The sequence below is a fragment of the Carcharhinus amblyrhynchos genome, chromosome 7 (genome assembly GCF_965287045.1).
Source record: "Carcharhinus amblyrhynchos chromosome 7, sCarAmb.v2.hapA, whole genome shotgun sequence".
NCBI lineage: Eukaryota > Metazoa > Chordata > Chondrichthyes > Carcharhiniformes > Carcharhinidae > Carcharhinus > Carcharhinus amblyrhynchos.
In genome coordinates, this window is record NC_137330.1 from 106,457,917 (window position 1) to 106,473,059 (window position 15,143).

The window sequence follows — 15,143 nt, forward strand, 5'->3', positions numbered from 1 at the left end:
AATGTTGATTACAAAGGTGCCAGTTGATTAATGGTGCCGATTATTTTGGGCGATTCAGTAAGTGATTCAAAGAAAGAGTTGCAGGGCTATGAAGAGCGGTGAATGGGTGCAGTTTGACAATCTCAAAGAGCTGTCATGAGTGTGATGGGCCAAATGGTTGCCTTTTGTGCCATTTGATTTTGTTTATATTTATTTGTGGGACATGGGCACAGCTGGCAGATTTTAGCCCATGTCAGGTCCGCAAGCTGTTTCAGTGACCTGTTAAAGTGTAATCCACCTGACAAGGAGGATCTGGCTGGGACTGCTGCTAGATATGGGAGGTGGTTAATAGGTGAGCTCTGCAGGTTTGGTACCATGTATAATGAGCATTAGTGTTAGCACCAACACACCCACTATAAACGGTGGGTCGGTACATTATAGGATTGTACAGACCGAGAGAATTAGTGTTACCACCTTGACATCCTCTCCCATTGGTTAATTTCTCTGTCTCTTTCACCAGTCCCTGGATTTCTTCCTTGTCGATTGCTCTCTCCCTAACCCCAATTTCAGGCACTTGGCACTGATTTTAAAGTTTATTTAATAATCCCACAAGCAGCCTTACATTAACAATGCAGTGAAGTTACTGAGAATCCCCGAGGGAGAATTTAGCTTGGCTAATACACCTAACCAGCATGTCTTTCGGATTGTGGGAGGAAACCGGAGCACCCGGAGGGAACCCACGCAGACACAGGGAGAACGTGCAGACTCTGCACAGGCGGTGACCCAAGCCAGGAATTGAATCCGGGTCCCTGGCGCTGTGAGGCAGCAGTGCTAATCATTCTGCATCCACGCCCACACTGATCATTTGAGAGAATAAAAGATGATTTTTGCCTCACTGACCTTTCTTGGACAGTCTAGAATTGAAAACTGGTGAGCAGGTGCTGCCTGAAATCGGCAAGTTAAAATGAATCTGCTATTGAGGGAGGAAAGCAGTCAATGCGATCCCACCTTTACAGCAAACACAATTTGCTCATTATACATGAACAGTGGAGCCAAAATCTTTGTTACCTGCAAAGCTCACCTATTAACCGCCTCTCCTAACTAGCAGCAGACTCCTCACTAAGGTAATTACACTTTAACCAGGTGCAAAGGGATGAATGAAACAACTCGAGGATCTGAGCTGCCTCAAATCTTCAGAGATATGAGAACCTGTGTTGTACGAATCCTGACTTAGTAGTTGACACTGTTCCTATGGAAACCTCCTCAGGGATTTCGATGCTGATGACTGCGTTAGGAATGTTCACTATTCCGTGGTGTACGAAGGCTCTACTACTGATGGCATTGATGTCCCTCATCGGAATTTCAATGGGCTTCCTGGACACAAGTTAGTAAAATCCTTTGAAATGCACGACTGTCCCTTGTTTAGCACACCTAATGTCTTTTTAAAAACCGCTTACTAAAGGAAACTCACTCTTCTATAAGAAACCATGTGATAAGAATAAGTTGAACTTTATTAGCATCATGAGTAGGTTTATATTATCAGTGAAATGAGATTACTGTTCAGGTACATTGCGGGAGAATTTAGCATGGCCAATGCACCCAATTAGCATGTCTTTTCGACTGTGGGAGGAAACCGAGGCACCCGGAGAAAATCCATGCAGACAAGGGGAGAAAGTGCAAACTCCACACAGGCAGTGCCCCAAACTGGGAATTGAACCTGTGGCCTTGGTGCTGTGAGGCAGCAATGCTAACCACTGTGCCACCACGCCACCCTTAGGAACATAAGAACAGGAGGAGGCCATTTAGAATATAGAAAAACTACAGCACAAACAGGCCCTTCGGCCCACAGTTGCGCCGATCATATCCATACCTACTAGGCTTACCTACAACCCTCAATCCTATTAAATCCCATGTACTCATCCAGAAGTCTCTTAAAAGACCCTATCGATTTGCCTCCACCACCACTGGCGGCAGCCGATTCCACTCACCCACCACCCTCTGAATGAAAAACTTAGCCCTGACATCTACTCTGTACCTGCTCCCCAGCATCTTAAACCTGTGTCCTCTCGTAGCAAGCATTTCAGCCCTGGGGAAAAAGCCTCTTGAGAATCCACCCGATCTATACCTCTCAACATCATATACACCTTTATCAGGTCACCTCTCATCCTTTGTCTCTCCAGGGAGAAAAGACCTAGCTCCCTCAACCTATCCTCATAAGGCTTGCCACCCAATCCAGGCAACATCCTTGTAAATCTTTGTTCTTTGTATCTCCTCTGCACCCTTTCAATACATTCCACATCCCTCCTGTAATGAGGCGACCAGAATTGAGCACAGTACTCCAAGTGGGGTCTGACAAGGGTCTTGTAAAGCTGCAGCATTATCTCCCGACACTTAAACTCAATCCTTCGATTGATGAAGGCCAGTACACCGTACGCCTTCTCTACCTGCGAGGCCGATTTAAGAGTCCGATGGACCCGGACCCCAAGGTCCTTCTGATCCTCTACACTGCTAAGAGTCTTACCCTTGATTTATACTCCTTCATTCCATTTGACCTGCCAAAATGGACCACTACACATTTATCCACGTTGAAGTCCATCTGCCACTTCTCTGCCCAGTCTTGCATCCTATCTATGTCATGCTGCAACTTCTGACTTCCCTCCAAACTATCCACAACACCATCAACCTTCGTGTCATCGGCAAACACGCCAACCCATCCCTCGACTTCCTCATCCTGGTCATTTATGAAAATTACAAACAGCAAGGATCCCAGAACAGATCCCTGGGGCAATCCACTGCTGACTGACCTCCATGCAGAAAAAGACCCATCTACAACCACTCTGTGCCTTCTGCAGGCAAGCCAGTTCTGGATCCACAAGGCAACAGCCCCTTGGATCCCATGCCCTCTCACTTTCTCAAGAAGTCTTGCTGGGGGACCTCATCGAACACCTTGTTGAAGTCCATATAAACCACATCTACCGCTCTTCCTTCGTCAATGAATTTAGTCACATTTTCAAAGAACTCAACCAGGCTCATAAGGCACGATCTGCCTTTGACAAAGCCGTGCTGACTACTTTTGAGCGTACTAAACTTCTCTAAATGTTCACAAATCCTGTCCGTAAGGATTTTCTCCATCACTTACCAACTACTGAGGTTAGACTCACCGGGCAGTAATTTCCTGGGCTGTCCCTATTCCATTTCTTGAATATAGGAACCACATCCGCAATCCTCCGGAACCTCTCCTGTCTCTGTCGACGATGCAAAGATCATCGCCAGAGGCTCTGCAATCTCTTCTCTTGCATCCCACAGTAACCTGGGGTATGTCCCAAATGGTCCCGGTGACTTATCTATCTCGATGCTATTCAAAATTTCCAACACATCCTCTTTGTTAATGTCCACCTACTCAATCTTTTCAGTCCGCCACAAGCCTGCAGTACAACCACCCAGATCTTCTTCCACCGTCTATTTAGCCTATTAAGTCTGTATCATCATTCAGTTCAAATCCTAGCTGATTCTCTACCTCAACACTTTCCTTTACTAACTCCATATTCCTTGATGTCAGTCTCCAGAAATCTATCTGCTTTGGACATGCTCAGTGATTGAGCTTCCACACCCCTTCAGAGTAGAGAATTCCATCGCTTCATCAGGCTCCAAGTGAAGAACTCCCTTCTCATCTGGGTCTTAAATGGCCGTCCTCATTCTGAAACTGTGTCCCCGACCCCAGACTTACCAACCAGGGGAGATATCCTATCCACGTCTACTCTGTCATGCCCTGTGAGAATTTTGTTAGTTTCAATTAAGTCATTCTTCAAAACTCCAGCTCGTTTCCTCAGCCTACGGCCATACTAGTCTGAAAACGCCTGATCTTGGAAGCTAAGCAGACTCAGGCCTGGTTAGCACTTGGATGGGAGACTGTTTGGGAATATCAGGTGCCGTAGGCTTTCTGGGTGACACAGTGGTTAGCATTGCTGCCTCACAGCGCCAGGGACCTGGATTCAGTTCCGGCCATGGGTCGTTGTCTGTGTGGAGTTTGTACGTTCTCCCTGTGCCTGCGTGGGTTTCCTCCGGGTTTACTCCAGTTTCCTCCCACAGTCCAAAGGCGTGCTGGTCAGATGCATTGGCCATACTAAATTCTCTCTGTGTACCTGAATTGGTGCCGGAGTATGGTGACTGGGGGATTTTCACAGTAACTTCATTGCAGCGTTAATGTAAGTCTACTCGTGAAACTAATAAACTTTAAACAGAAGCAAGAGTAGCACACAGACACCAAGTTGGCACTATGTGTGAGTCATGAGGTTCCAGGTTCAAGTACGACTCCCAAGACAAAAATCAAGTTCAGTTGTTCGGCTGAAATGTTTACCCTCAGAAGGCCATAAAACATCCTGAGTTACCTGTCTGATACCCAGTGTCCTAATCAAACTTTACCCCTCAGTGACCATGAGGGGCCATTTGCTCTTGACCACTTTCTTCTGTGCAAATCGAGCGCTTCTTGTGTGCAAATTGTTTTTTTCAGCGGTAAGGAATTTTCTGTAAATCCTTCAATTCCTAAATTGATAATGTGTTTCAGAAGATCACAGTGACTAAAACAAAAAGGGTGGCGTGGACATGTTGGGCTGAAGGGCCTGTTTCCATGCTGTCAACCTCTATGACTACGTGGTCTGTCCTCTGCCCCTTGTACACAATCATTCCAGCTTTCTCCACAGTCTCATCCAGCAACTCTCCCAGTGTTTGCAGCTGGTTTTTGTGCTCACATCCCCTCATTCTTCTGGACTTAGTTTATTCAAACACGTGTTTGAGTCCAGCATTAAATATTTCACTCAAATCATCCCAAATTTCTTTTCACGTGTGAAAAGATCAAGATTCCGGAACTCTGTGTGAGAGTTAAGGGTTTCCAAACCTTGTCCATTAAGGGGCATACACGCGATGGGTTGTACAAGGGCTGCTCTTGGATGTTTCGAGAGTAGCCTGGTACTTCATGTTGTTAGTGTACACTTAAACTGGACCAGATGCTGGGCAACACGACAGCTCAGTGACTATCACTGTTTGCTGTGCAGACACATGGATTTGGGCCAGTGTCTGCGGGAGTTTGCGCATTCTCCCTGTGCCTGCATGGGTTTTCTCCGGGTGCTCTGGTTTCCTCCCACACCCCAAAGATGTGCTCTTAGGCTGATTGGTGTAACAAATTGTCCCTAAATTAGTCTTCCCTCAATGTGGAATGCCATAAGCATAGACAAGGGTCATGGGTGGAGAGGGGACTCATAATGTTAAAATGGTGGCGCGGGCTTGTTGGGCTGAAGGGCCTGTTTCCCGTGCTGTGTTGTTCTTTTGTATTAATTAGTGGACCCTCACCTGAACTGTCTCCTGTCTGAATATGTTTCCTAATTTTGTATATTCATTGGAGTTTAGAAATGTGAGAGGGGATCTCCTAGAAACCGGTCCATAGTCATTAAGACACGCTGCCTGGTTTTCCTTTGGTATCGGGATGATAGTCGTCTCATTGAAGCAGATAGGGGCTTTGATCGGTGTAAAGAGAGATTGAAGATGTCTGTGAATACTGCCCCCCCCAGCTGATCTGCACAGGATCTGAGTGCTTGTCCGGGTACCCCTTCTGGGCTAGGCACTTTCCATGGGTTGATCTTCAAGAAGACTGTTTTGACGTCTGCAATGGTGACCTCAGATACAGGTTCTTCCAGGTTGGAGGGCATGCTCTCACTGACCTCGTGCTCAAAATGGGCGTAGAGTGCATTGAGCTCATCAGGGAGGGGGTGCATTGGAACCGGCAATTTTACGTGCCTTCATCTTATAGCCTGTTATGTCTTGCAGACCTTGCCATAGCCGGTGGGGGTCGGTATGGCAAGCCTGGGACTCTAGCTTGGTTTGGTACTGTCTTTTGGCACCTTTGATGGATCTCTTTAGATCGTACCTGGCTTTCTTGTATAGAAGTAAGAAGTTTCACAACACCAGGTTAAAGTCCAACAGGTTTATTTGGTAGTAAACGCCACTAGCTTCTGGAGCGCTGCTCCTTCGTCAAGTGAGTGGGGAGTTCTGATCACAAAAAGGGCATATAAAGGCACACACAGTTTACAGAATACTGATTAGAATGTGATTCTTTACACCTAACCAAGTCTTGAAGGTGCAGACAATGTGAGTAGAGATGGTATTAAGCATAGCTTAAAGAGATGTGTACTGTCTCCAGACAGGACACTAACTGAAATGTTGCAAACCCAGGCAAGTCATGGGGGTTACAGATAGTGCGACATGATCCCAAGATCTCGGTTGAGACTGTCCTCATGTGTGCGGAACTTGGCTATCAGTTTCTGCTCAGCGCTGTCGTATGTCGCTGAGCAGACGTGTGGATGTGGCCGAAGTTCAGAATCAGTGGGTCAAAGGGGCAGCAATATTCCAAAGGAGCATTAGTGAACCGGGTGACAGTGGTCATCATTAAACTTTATAATTTGCCACCGGCTGTGGCAGGACTTGAACCCAGGTTCCCTCTGAACATTACTCTGGGTCTTTGGATTATGAGATGACAATACCACTACATCAACTTTGGCTACTGTGCTAGTAGACTTTGCCACATTAAGCTGAGTTTGACAGTCCCGAATATCCTGACAGTTATTTTGTGTTGGTGTTTTAGGTTTCAACAATAAACGTTTTTGTTCTTGACGTTAAGCTTCTATACCAGTTTGGCCGTGCAGTACGTTCTCCCACCATCCTGGGGATGCAGATCAAATTCAGATTCCATTATCAAACTGTGTTTGCAAAGACTGTCCATTTACCTCCGTATTCGTACTTGTGAAGGTCTTCCCTACACTAATCTTGCGCCAGCTCATTCGATCAGTTAGGATCGTGTGTGAATCTGAGGAGCTGCCACCACCATCAAATTCTTATATCTGAACTTGCCAGCAACATCCAAACTTGTTGTCACCGTCACCGAGATTAGCAGAACATGGACACATCCTGACTAAGAGTCATAGAGGTTTACAGCATGGAAACACACTCTTCGACCCAACTTGACCATGCCGCCCTTTTTTTTAAACCACTAAGCTAGCCCCAATTGCTTATGTTTGGCCCAAATCCCTCTACCCATCTTACCCGTGTAACTGTCTAAATGCTTTTTAAAAGATAAAATTGTACCTGCCTGTGCTACTGCCTCCCTCTGTGTGAAAAAAAATGCTGAGTGAACCCATTTGTACCCCCTCCCTCTCACCTTTAACCTTTGCCCTCTAGTTTTAGACTCTCCCACCTTTGGAAAAAGATGTGGACTGTCTAGCTGATCTATGCCCGTCATTATTTTATAGACCTCTATAAGATCACCTCTAAGCCTCCTACGCTTCAGAGAAAAGTGTAGACTTGGAAATATATCGCCGTTTCTTCACTGTCACTGGATCAAAATCCTGGGACTCCCTCCCTAACAGCACAATGGATGTACCTACACCTTAGGGATTGCAGTGTTTCAAGAAGGTGGCTTATCATTAGCTTCTTGAGGGCAACTAGGGATGGGCAAAAATGCAGGAGGGAGGCTCCTGTAAATATTAAAAAATAGCCTGTGCTGCTCTGTATGCTTATAGCTGTTGTGTTTTAATGATAACACCATTAGTTTTTCAGATAACTGAGAAGTGCTGACCTTGCCTGGGGTTTGAAACCGTTGCAGCCAATAAGCATTCTTACTGCTTTGTTCACAGGTGGCAATTTGCTGATTTTGCTGATATGGGGCAGGAAAGTCGGGCCCTACATGCAGGCCCTGCACTTCAGTTTTGCTTTGGGTGCGTTCGTGGCTCCGATCCTGGCAAAGCCGCTGTTGGGGAACTTGGGGAAGAGCTTCAACGGGACCGGGAATAACCTCTTGACCAACACGAGAAACAGCTCGCAAAGTGAAGTGGCCAGAATGGTGGACATGCTGAAACAAGCTGACCCTTTCACCTGGACGTACCTTGTTATTGGAAGCTTTGTCTTGTTAATTTCTATATCCTTCTTCATTATTTATGTAAAGAACGGTTCCAGCCGGAGCAGGCCTGGTAATTCTTCAGCAGAGGCTCAATTCGCGAGGTACCACAATGCTATTGTCTTCCTCCTCTCCTCCTTCTTCTTCTGGTATGTGGGTGCTGAGGTGGCCTATGGATCCTACATCTTTACCTACGCCAAAGACTTCGTTCACTTTGGTGACAACCAGGCCGCGGGCTTAAACTCCTTGTTCTGGGGGACGTTTGCCACTGGAAGAGGAATCGCAATATTCTTAGCCACATGCTTTTACCCGGGAACTCTGATACTGTTCAGTCTAATCGGCTGCACCATCTCTTCCCTGCTTCTGACGCTCTACAACACTAATGTCATCGCTCTGTGGCTGGGCAGCGGTTTCTATGGAATCTCAATGGCAGCCACCTTTCCCAGTGGTGTGTCCTGGATCAAGCAGTACACAAACACCACCGGGAAGGCGGCAGCTCTGTTCGTCTTTGGTGCTGCGTTGGGCGAAATGGTGGTTCCAGCTTTGGTAGGATTTCTCCAGGGCATCAGTGCCATCAAGCATTACCCTATCTTGATGCTGACGGCTTTAGGGACCTCAGCAATGACAGCCATCTTGTTCCCAGTGATGTACAAGCTGGCTTCATCCCCGAGCAGCATCCAGCCCGTCAGTGATGACCGGAAAGCTCTGCTGGGGTCAGGGCCTGATGAAGATGAAATCAGTGAGGAGCTGCCCGAGGATTGGAATGATGCTGATTTTGAAGTGATTGAAATGAGCGACGTAAAGATTGACACAGATGGCACGCCAGCTAGAAATGCTTCTACAAAGTCCACTGAGCGAGTCTCTCCAGAACACAGCGCGTTCCCTTCACTCTCCTCCCCTGTGTATCTCGGTGGCTCACCAAGAAAGAAACTACTTCACTTGGAGAGAGAAAAAAATGATTGAACACTAAAAAACTAAGCTGAAATTTGGGTATGTTTACAGGTGTGTCAGCAGATGACAGGCTGGAAGAATTCAAGATGACTTGATACTTGAACTGATTTTAATCCTCGTGTGTCTGTTTTTAAAATGTGACTACATAAGCAGATTGCTTGTAATTCTGTGATTATTAGGCTAAATTAGCATTGGTTTAAATGAGTAGATTTTATGTTGATGTTGATGTCTGAATTTGCATGACAATTTCTGGCTCGGGTGCAGGGAAGTTTTGCTGACAGCAGATTTACAGACTCAATCTGTGGGGAACTAGTCCTGGTTATGCTCTATATTGTTTCTCTTTATGTCAGATTTTTAACACTCGTCTCCCTTCAACTGGTCCACCCATTGGGTTGCAGAACTAGTTTGAGAAAGAACATCGTGTGGCAAATATTCTCTGTAATTCACTTACCTTACTGCAGGAGGGAATCCCGAAAAACCTGTGTCACTACACTTTTTGGGGAAAAGGTTGGATGTGAAATGTGTAATTCAGTTTTCAGACACTCAGCTTCATGTGGGTGCTGTGTGTGTGAAACATACTGGAAATACAAGAATAATGACTTGAAAATGAAAAACAAAATTGTGAAGTTAAAGAGCAGGGAAGATGGAGAGCTGGTCCAGATATGATGCATTAAATAGCCAGCTTCTGTACTGCTTCATTCCAAGGTTCCATGCACTTATCTTTAAAAAAGACCCATTTGGTATTTGTTAAGAGCCAGTGGGCTGAATTGCATTTTAAAGTCATCGGAACAGAAATTCTCAGGTTGTAGTCCACCTAATGGCAATGTTAAGCATAGGAAATCAAAGATTTTGAATGTCTCAGAAATGTGGCTTGCTTTTGGGAGCAGATGCAATCCCTGACAGCACTACTGTTCTAGCTTAAAAAGAATGCACAAGCTGGTCTGTCTGTATATAAGGCTTGTCTTGACTGGAAGGGTGTGCACTTGGGGAAGTGGGGGGTGGTAAGAAAGTCTGCAGGTTTGAAATGTAGTAACAAGCAACTGAAATTACATCAGTAACTCCATGCAAAACAGATTCTGTGGGATTGAAATATCAAAACTACATTTCCATTATTCCAAATGAATTAGTCACTTTATTATAAGTTGTGGTTGCTGATGCTATACCATCCAAGGTAACAGTGTAGTATACCAGAACCGCTGAAAATTTGAAAAGTCCCTCATTGGAATGTTTGGAAAGTTTTGTGTATGTTGTGAACTGACCGTACAAGCTGTGAGATTTGAATATTGTGCTGAATAATCACATTGGGATACCCTGCAAACTGAATTTTTTAAAAAAAATTATCAATCAACTATATATAAGTGGAAGTTAGTCTCTGGTATGTGAAAGCAGTTTGATTTGTAAATAGTTGGTTGATTGGGAGATAGTTTATAAAAGAAATTATGGTTTACATATAATTACAGCAATTTTATTGTAAATGTGATTTGGACTGTACACATCTCTAACCTATTATGTTTTTCAGTTTTCTTTCTGGATATTAATATTTATGAATTTGTAAGAACTGGAATCCAGCTGCTTATCAGTTTCACAATTCAGCCTCCCAGTGCAGCAGTTTAATTAAATGTGCTTTCCAATCCATTCAGTTGAAGCTACATTTTTAGGAACACTTTTTTGTATACAAAAGTTGTCAAATTATGTTACAATTGTATAAAACATTTGTTAAGCCACATTTGGAATACTGCATCCAATTCTGGTCACCACACTACCAGAAGGATGTGGAAACTTTGGAGGGAGGTGGTTTACCAGGCTGTTACCTGATACAGAGGATATTAGCTATGAGGAGAGGTTGAATAAACTGGCATTGTTCTCCCTGGAAAGATGAGTGACTTGATAGTTTATAAAATTGAGGGGTATAAATATAGTGAATAGTTGGAAGCTTTTTCCCAGGGCAGAAATGACAATTACAAGGGGGCACAAGTTCAAGAGGGAAACGGTTCAGTGGAGATATGAGGGGGAAGTTTATATAGAGGGTGGTGGGGGCCTGGCATGCACTGCCAAGTGAGATGATTGAGACAGATATGTTAGTGACATTTATCTAGATAGACACATGAATAGATGGGGAATAGAAGGATACTGGTAGTTGGTCTAGATAGGACAACATGATCAGCGCAAGCTTGGTGGGTTGAAGGGCCTATTCCTGTCCTGTCCTTGTTCAACCAGAAAAACAACCCAACGATATTCAGTTTTATGGATTTGGACATGGCTTGCACAAACCCTCGAGCTGTGCATAGCAAGCCTTTAGATTGGGTAAGTGAGGGGAATACCATAACACACATATACCAGACTTGGTCATTATTGCCTTGACTAAAATGAGTGCCAAATGAATTCCAAGAATTTATTTACACTGAAAATCAAACTTGTACAAATGGCTGCTTACAATGAAATGTAATCAGCTACCAATGCCTCCTTTATATCTAACAAAGAAACTCTGCTTTAATTACTGACAAATTGTCACAAATCATAATACCAATTTGCTGTAATCTGTTTTATTGAACAGCAGCTATTGCATACTGGAAACATTCTCCTAAAATGTGCCATTTCACATGCCCCACCCCCAAATGAATCTGTCTGAATCCTCATCCCATGAGAGGCAGAGTTCCACTGTGATCTTTTAGGCAGATTAATAATTCTGAATGGCAAACTAGTTACTTACTGTCCATTAGATGTATGATGGAATTGCTAGCTGATTGCCATGAGTCCTGTACTTTGATAATGAATAGAGGTGTGAATATTAGGATACCTCTCACTGATTGATAGATAAAGATTGTTATTTTGATATAGATCTTAACATGAAACTGCAGGCACCCTCCTTAACAAGTACACTGATCTGCTGTTGAGTGGATGGGTGAAAATTTCTGCAGTTTGTGATACCCATGTAACTTCAGGAACTTAGAGGAGCTTTATTAATCCTTTCAAAAGGTAACAGAGCTTCCAAGTTATGTAAAGTGTGTGTGTCAGCATGCTGGAATCAGATTCTTCTACATTTACATCTCCACTGAGATGAGAAATGAATGTACTTGTTTCTTCAATGAGTGTATTGAACAAATCCTTTCATTTACTCGCTGTCTGAACCTTTTGTGACATTTAACCACAGAATCCATATTCCAATGCAAATCTACAAATTAAAGCCTTTCCACCAGGGAAGAATTCTGTATTTACTGATTGATTTGTATTGTTCAATCTATGTAAAAAAAAGCACAAATCTCAACTTATATAGCAACTGAGTAAATGTGCATGTTGCTGGAATTGCACTCAAACCTGCAAAACCAACGTTACACTGTGACCCTGATCCTTTTCCTGGATTTTTCACAAGTCTCAAATGTTGATGGCACAATACCCATTGAATAAAGATGCTTTTAAAATTATTATGGCCAGAAACCAAAATAACTATCAGCTATCTGGAGTTGAATCACAAAATTAAGTTGCAGTTTTCCTACTGAAAATGAAGAATCTTGAACTGGTTAAAGAAACATCCCTAGGAACAATATCCTGGTTTTAGGAACCTGGACCCACTCCAGGTTGGTTTTTAACCTACACTGTGCAGCAAATCAAAGCAGTACCAATTCTTTTCAGAACTGTCCTGAAGATTCTTTCAATTTGAGAAATTGAATAAACTGACATTGTTCTCCCTGGAAAGACAAAGCTGAGGGACGACCAGATAAAATTATGAGGGGTACAGATAGCGTTAACAGTTGGAAGCTTTCTCCCACAGGACAAAAATGACAATTACAAGGGGGCACAAGTTCAAGATAAGGGGGAAATAAAGGTTTGGTGGAGATGCGCAGGGGAAGGTTTTGTTTTACACAGAGGGTGGTGGAGGCCTGGAAAGCACTGCCAAGTGAGGTGGTTGAGGCAGACACGTTAACAACATTTAAGACTTGAGAGGCATAGAAACAAATGTGGAATAGGGGACATAAGGAGTTCTCACGTGTAAGTTCCCATGGTCTTTGCCAGTCCATGTATGTCCCACAGTTTGATTCCACCCCCCCCAAAAAAAACAGACCACCTGGTTTTTCAAACAAGGTACATTTTTAATAATCTGATTTATTCTAATTCAGCAACAATGTCAAAAAATATTTTTGAAAGAAAAATTCCAAAGTTCACAGGATGGTTAGAAGAGTCCAACAAATCAGAAGCTACAAAATAAACAGGATCATATAATTCCTTTATATTTCCATACAACTTTACAACCATTGAAAAAAAGTACCTCATTTGTACAAATTTTGGCAAATCAGACTGGACATAATGAGAAACTTGTTAAGCTTTTCTTTGAAAACAATATAAACTTTTAAAAAGGACATGAAGTGCCATAATATATAATCCGAATAAATAATCAAGATATTGCAACAACCCCACACAGCACTGTTTCCAAAATCTTGTCTAGCCATGATTGTTTTCGTAGCAAAGCACCCAGAAACATCAACATGACAGTGCTCTCAACAAACTGCTACATTTTGTACTGCAAGTTTACTACGGTGCACACTAGAGAAAGCAACTATCAAAAAAAGTAAACAAAAAATATATATAATTGAAAAAAGTTGTTAAAACATACAACACATAAAACTTCAATATATAGTAGAAAATCATCTGTAAACATATGCAGCTTGAAATTTGCACCATTGATAATTATCCCCATTTCAGTGCCCATAGATCAAAACTCCATTTACCATAATTGCATATGAAATATTACTGTACACTTATTTACAGGGCTGTTCAAATCACCCATTACAATGGAAATGATACAGGCTCACATTTTTAGCTTTTAAAAAAATGATCTCCCAACAAGTGAAGTGATTACCTAATAAACCCTTCCTCGGCACTGCAACAGACAGCGTACTGTTCACGCTCGAAAATAGATATGGCAAATGCTTCAACTGAGTAGGCTGTAAAAGCTCAGCTTTTGCAGTCATGGCACAACTCAACCACGACCAGGGTTGCTGTACACACAATTAAAATGCAAATGAGCAAAATGAGACACACGCACCAGCCAATGCCCCAAGTGGATTTGAGTGTTAAAACTGGTCCAACAATTGATGAAGATATGGGGCCTTTGTAAGGTCACGAGTGACGCTGAACAGCTTATACAGGACTGGGCAATCCAGTGACACACACTGAACTTGTTTATCCACACAGCCTGTGCAATTCCTGCAAATCTAAAAACAAAAAAAAATTCATGACTACTCAGCTAGTCAAAAGAAGGCAGAGGTCCTAACAACTGCAGTCTGTTAGGCATTAGAAATACACAGCAAACCAACTACAGAATGGTGTTTGGCATCACAGTTCAAGAATGTAACTCATGCAAGTTAGCTTAACTTTGTGACTTTCCATAAGCCATTATCTTGGTGTATTTGGTTTTCAAAGTGGGAGAGCTAGAAGTGGCATGGAGGAGAGGGGGAGGTGAAAAATACATGCATTACATAGATGATTTGGAGTTGGGGACTGAGTGTAGTGTGTCAAAATTCGCAGATGACACTAAGATGGCGCAGCAAAATGTGCACAGGAGACTGAAGGTCTGCAGAGAGATATAGATAGTCTAAGCGAGTGGACGAGGGTCAGGCAGATGGAGTACAATGTTGGTAACTGCGAGGTCATCCATTTTGGAAGGAGTAACAGCAAAGTGGACTATTATTTAAGTAGGAAAAAATTGCAGCATGCTGTTGTGCAGAGGGACCTGGGTGTCCTTGTGCAAGAATCACAAAACGTTGGTTTGCAGGTGCACCAAGTAATTAAGGAGGCAAATGGATTTTGTCCTTCATTGCTAGAAGATGGAGTTTAAAAACAGTGAGGTTACGTTGCAGCTGTATAAGGTGCTGGTGAGGCCACACCTGGAGTACTGTGTACAATTTTGATCTCCTTATTTGAGAAAGGATATACCGGCACTGGAGGGGGTGCAGAGGAGATTAACTAGGTTGATTCTGGGGTTGAGAGGATTGGTTTATGAAGGGAATAGATAAGATAGGAACAGGGAGATTGTTTCCGTTGGCAGGTGAATCTAGAACTAGGGAGCATGGCCTCAAAATAAGGGGAAGCAGATTCAGGAGTGAATTGAGGAGGAACTTCTTCAACCAACGGTTTATCAATCTGTGGAATTCCCTGCCCAGTGAAGCAGTTGAAGCTACCTCACTGAATGTTTTTAAGGCAAGGATAAATTTTTGAACAGTAAAGGAATTAAGGATAATGGTGAGCAGGCAGGTAAGTGGAACTGAGTCCACAA

At 43.3% G+C, this 15,143-nt stretch overlaps 2 protein-coding genes and 1 pseudogene across 2 annotated transcripts in view; 2 read left to right on the forward strand and 1 right to left on the reverse strand.

Moving 5' to 3' along the window:
* Positions 1-12,091, forward strand: part of slc60a2b (solute carrier family 60 member 2b) — a 29,280-nt gene extending 17,189 nt beyond the window's left edge. The window contains 2 exon segments of the mRNA XM_080192920.1: positions 1,247-1,363; positions 7,662-12,091. Of these exon segments, the coding sequence (XP_080049046.1) occupies positions 1,247-1,363; positions 7,662-8,884 (1,340 nt within the window). The 3' untranslated portion in view covers positions 8,885-12,091.
* LOC145345751 (5S ribosomal RNA) lies at positions 3,809-3,917 on the forward strand (annotated as a pseudogene).
* Positions 12,092-12,945: 854 nt separating the features above from the next.
* Positions 12,946-15,143, reverse strand: part of rev3l (REV3 like, DNA directed polymerase zeta catalytic subunit) — a 201,785-nt gene continuing 199,587 nt past the window's right edge. The window contains exon 32 of the mRNA XM_080192921.1: positions 12,946-14,082. Within this exon, the coding sequence (XP_080049047.1) occupies positions 13,942-14,082 (141 nt within the window). The 3' untranslated portion in view covers positions 12,946-13,941. The remainder of the gene's footprint in view (positions 14,083-15,143) is intronic.